Consider the following 5,237-nt stretch of genomic DNA (forward strand, 5'->3'; position numbering starts at 1 on the left):
TCTGATGAAAAGAAAAAGGACTTGGGCGATTCAAGCACGGGGCGTCTTTCCACTGTCTATATTTTTCATTTTATTTGAATTTTTACCATGTGCATATATTACGTCTTAAAATTGAAATACTATTAAAAATAAAAGTTAAATATGGTTATGACCTCTATATATATTACTTTCATATCACTTGAAATTCTATTCAAAGTAAATAATGTGAATAGCTGGCAAAGATTAATAGCATCATATAGAATAATCAAATATAAAAATATAAGAAAACCATTAAAATTGATATTACAAATAGATTTTAATGATATTGGTAAGTCTTTGGTTCATTTACTCATCCATAGAAAAATTTTTACTGAGTACTTACCTTCTATCTTAGAACATACTGCTTAGAGACAAAGCCAAGATACAAATTTATCTGTATGTAATGATATAAAGTGCTTAGAAATAAACCAAAAAAATGGAAGTATAAACCAAATATTAGTATTTGTTATCTGCTAGTGGTAAAATTATTGTTGATAGATTTGGACCTGCTTATTTATTAGACATACAAATGAAGGTGGCAAATAGCTATTTCAACCTTTCTGTTTAAAACTTATTTTGGCTTTCTTTGTTGCTCCTCTGTGGAATATTTCAAAGAAAATTTTAGAGTCAGTCTGAACAAAAGGAACTGGGTCATTAGAGAGTGGTCTCTAAGCAGGGTCTTAAGCTGCGCTTTCAAACTCAACTTTCTTCTTCTTTCAGTTTTATGGACAGACACTGAGACCAGGGCACCTGTGCCATGGACACCTCTATCAACAGTTTCAGCCCTCAGGTTTCCCAGTTCATCCTGATGGGTCTCCCAGGCATTCACAATTGGCAGCACTGGCTCGCCCTGCCCCTGGCTCTACTCTACCTCTTAGTTCTTGGTGCCAATCTCCTCATCATGATCACCATCCAACATGAGCCCATGCTACATGAGCCCGTGTACCATTTTCTGGGAATATTGGCAGTGGTAGATATTGGTCTGGCCACCACTATCATGCCCAAGATTCTGGCCATCTTCTGGTTTGATGCTAAGGCCATCAGCCTCCCTGAGTGTTTTGTTCAAATCTATGCCATCCACTGCTTCTTGAGCATGGAATCTGGCATCTTCCTCTGCATGGCAGTGGACAGATACATAGCCATCTGTCACCCGCTCCGATACCCCTCCATAGTTACTGAAGCTTTTGTGGTCAAAGTCACAGGATTCATGGTGCTCAGGAATGGCCTGTTGACCATCCCAGTGCCTGTCCTGGCTGCTCAGCGACACTACTGCTCCAGGAATGAGATTGAGCACTGCCTCTGCTCTAACTTGGGAGTTATCAGCCTAGCTTGTGATGACGTCACTGTGAACAAATTTTATCAACTGGTCTTAGCATGGATCCTGCTTGGGAGTGATATGGCTCTGGTGTTTTCTTCCAATGCTCTAATCCTCCGCTCTGTGCTGAGGCTGAACTCAGCAGAAGCAATGTCCAAAGCTCTGAACACCTGCAGCTCCCACCTCATCCTCATCCTCTTCTTCTACTCAATTATCGTTGTGCTGTCTGTCACACATCTAGCAGAGAAAAAGTTTCCCCTCATCCCTGTACTCCTTAACGTGCTGCACAATGTCATCCCTCCTGCACTCAACCCCCTGGTATATGCACTCAGGACGCAGGAGCTCAGGCTGGGCTTCCAGAGACTACTTAGGCTGGGTGAAGATGGGTCCACCAAGTAACTCCAGCTGTAGGAGACCATGAAGACTTTAGGAAAGCACAGAGGTTTAGTTCTCAATACTCCTGAGTTGTGATTCTGCCTTCACCTCTCACTAGGAATAAAGTTGAAAATATGCATATTAAAATTACAGTGAAATTTCCTATTACCTAGAGAATAAGTAACTAGGTAAGAGCAGAAAAACAAAATGTGCCTGACTGCGGATACCACCCTGGGATGAGACATTCAAATTATTCCAGCCTCTAGACATTCCATCAACCAAACTGTTTGAGTCTTTCAAACTGAGGCTACAAATACTGTGGAGCACACGCAAGCCATCCATGGCCTTTTTGAATTCTTGGTCCAAAGAACCTTTTAAAACAATAAAAGAATTCTTGTTTTATGTTACTATGTTTAGGGTATATGGTTACATGAAACTAGTACAATAATAATATCAGTTGCCATAGAGGCAATTCTGACTCACAGCCACCACATAGGACTAAGTAGAACTGCCATAATAGGGTTTCTAAGGGGCGCCTGGTGGATATGAACTGCCAGCATTTTGGTTAGCAGCCATAGCTCATGTGGAACTGCAACACCAGATTTTACTGCTTAAAGAATGTTTTCAGAGATTCTAAGACAGGGGCAAGCTCTGGAAAGAAAAGATATATTTTGAATTGGGTAGGCTTCAGAATCTTCCTATACTTATGGCCATTATTCCACAGAGAGGGATGTATTAAGCCTGGGGAGCCTGAAATGGAAAGCTATCTGGTGGGGCTGCACTGGGACCAGGCTGAATGGATCTGCCCCCAGAAATCACTTGGATAAACCCTGAAAGCAATGGGGTCCTTTCCCCATTGCAATGTAAAAATCATTAGGCCCTGGAGGATTCTTGGATTAGACTGGGGAGGGCCTAGAGAGCAGCACAACAGGACCAGGCCAATTAAGGGATCTAATTTTCTAAAACCCAGACTCCGAGGATGGCAAGAAAAGCCAGGGATCTTTTCTGAACAACAAAAGCCTGAACACAGGCAGCTGGTCCAGTGGGGTAGAAGTAGAGAAGGCAGTGCCAGAGAGAGCCTCTTCGCAGCACCTCCTGAGAGGTGAGAGGATGGATGTGGCTCATGTCCCTGGAATTCTGTCCTGATCTCTGGATTTGATTACGTGCCTTAACTTTGGCTTCCACGATTGGCTTTCCTTGTTTGACTCTTCACACCCAGTGCCTCCTTTCTCTCAGGCTCTTCACATTTGTAAGGACTAAAGTCTGTGATCAGGGAACGAGAGAAATAAGCTCCGAGCTGTATAGTGGTCACACTAGAGAAGATGGAGCTTTCCAGTAGGAAGACTTTGCAAATAAAACATAGTGAAACAAAACAAAATCATTCACAGAACAACATTTCACAATGATACAAAACAGACTCTTGGTAAAAAGGTTAAATGAGTAAATGATAAGTCAAAGGGTCTAGAATAATAAATTCTAGATCCAAGGTCCTCAAAACAAAAATAATTAATTTCAAGAATCACTGGTATCCAGTAAGTCACAGATGAAGAGAGCATTGGGGAACTGGGAGTTAATAAACTACCAAATATGAAATGATGAGAGAAAAGTAGAGGGAAAATATAAAAGAAGCATTAATTATGAAGGAGAGAATTCTAGTGAAAAGTATATGTATTTGATATATATTTAATTGATGTAAAAATCATTGGTATCAACTAAAACACGTTTAAAAACAAAACTTCATTACATATGACACAATACAAGTAACTTTAAAAACAAAAAAAATACATAATGTAAATTCTACCTGAATTCCCATTAAATTTAAGCAACAAATTGAAGTTCTATGCAGTCGCACTTATATTCATCATGAATTTTCAACAATTCAATGAGACTTAAAAAAATTACAAGAGGCTAATACGTGTAAGGAAACCCTGGTAGTGAATTGGTTAAGTGCTAGGGCTGCTAACCAAAAGGTCAGCAGTTTGAATACGCCAGGTGCTCCTTGGAAACTCTATGGGGCAGTTCTACGCTGCTCTGTATGGTCACTATGAGTCAGAATCGACTAGAGAGTAATGAGATTGGTTTTTTGTGTGTGTGTGCTTTAAGTGAAAGTTTACAAATCAAGTCAGTCTGTCACAGAAAAACTTACATACACCTTGCTACATACTCCCAATTGCTCTCCCCCTAATGAGACAGCCCACTCCCTCCCTCCACTCTCTCTTTTCGTGTCCATATCGCCAGCTTCCAACCCCCTCTACCCTCTCATCTCCCTTCCAGCCAGGAGATGCCAACATTGTCTCAAGTGTCCACCGGATCCAAGAAGCTCACTCCTCACCAGCATTGCTCTCCAACCCATTGCCCAGTCCAATCCCTGTCTGAAGAGTTGGCTTTGGGAATGGTTCCTGTCCTGGGCCAACAGAAGGTCTGGGGGCCATGACCACTGGGGTCGCTCTAGCCACAGCCAGGGCATAGTCTGGTCTTTTTACAAGAATTTAGGGTCTGCATCGCACGACTCTCCTGGTCCCTCTGGGGTTCTCTGCCTGTCAGGGCAGTCAACGGTTGTATCCAGGCACCATTTAGTTCTTCTGGTCTCAAGCTGATGGAGTCTGGTTTATGTGGCCCTTTCTGTCGCTTGGGCTCCTAATTACCTTGCGTCCTTGGTATTCTTCATTCTCCTTTGATACAGATGGGTTGAGACCAACTGATACATATTAGATGGCCACTTGCTAGCATTTAAGACCCTAGATGCCACTCTCCAAGGTGGGATGCAGAATGTTTTCTTAATAGATTTTACTACACCAATTGACTTAGATGTCCCCTGAAACCATGGTCCCCAAACCCCCACCCGTGCTACCCTGGACTTCAAAGCATTCAGTTTATTCAGGAAACTTCTTTGCTTTTCGTTTACTCCGGTTGTGCTGACCCCGCCTGTATTGTGTGTTGTCTTTCCCATCACCTAAAGTAGTTCTTATCTACTATCTCATTATTGAATACCCGTCTCCCGCCCTCCCTCCCTCCCCTTCTCGTAACCATTAAAGAATATTTTCTTCTCTGTTTAAACAGTTTCTTGAGTTCTTATAATAGTCATCTTATACAATATTTGTCCTTTTGCAACTGACTAATTTCACTCAGCATAATGCCTTCCAGATTCCTCCATGTTATGAAATGTTTCACAGATTCATCACTGTTCTTTATGGATTCATAGTATTCCATTGTATGAATATACCATAATTTATTTATCCATTCACCTTTGATGGGCACCTTGGTTGCTTCCATCTTTTTGCTATTGTAAACAGTGCTGCAATGAACATGCGTGTGCATATATTTGTTCGTGTAAAGGCTCTTATTTCTCTAGGATATATTCCAAAGAGTGGGATTGCTGGATCCTATGCTAGTTCTATTTCTAGCCTTTTTAAGAAAGCATCAAATCGATTTCCAAAGTGGTTGTACCATTTGACATTCCCACTAGCAGTGTGTAAGTGTTCCAACCTCTCCACAGCCTCTTCAACGTTTATTGTTTTGTGTTTTTTGG

The 5,237-nt window shown here is 41.5% G+C and overlaps 1 protein-coding gene across 1 annotated transcript; it reads left to right on the plus strand.

Moving 5' to 3' along the window:
- The first annotated feature begins 343 nt into the window (after nt 1–343).
- Nucleotides 344–1,732, plus strand: LOC135231994 (olfactory receptor 56B4-like). The gene has a single exon (XM_064289238.1). The coding sequence runs from the start codon at nt 776–778 to the stop codon at nt 1,730–1,732; it is 957 nt and encodes a 318-aa protein (XP_064145308.1). The 5' UTR covers nt 344–775.
- Nucleotides 1,733–5,237: the final 3,505 nt, after the last annotated feature.

This window comes from Loxodonta africana, chromosome 7 (genome assembly GCF_030014295.1).
Source record: "Loxodonta africana isolate mLoxAfr1 chromosome 7, mLoxAfr1.hap2, whole genome shotgun sequence".
Taxonomy (NCBI): Eukaryota; Metazoa; Chordata; class Mammalia; order Proboscidea; family Elephantidae; genus Loxodonta; species Loxodonta africana.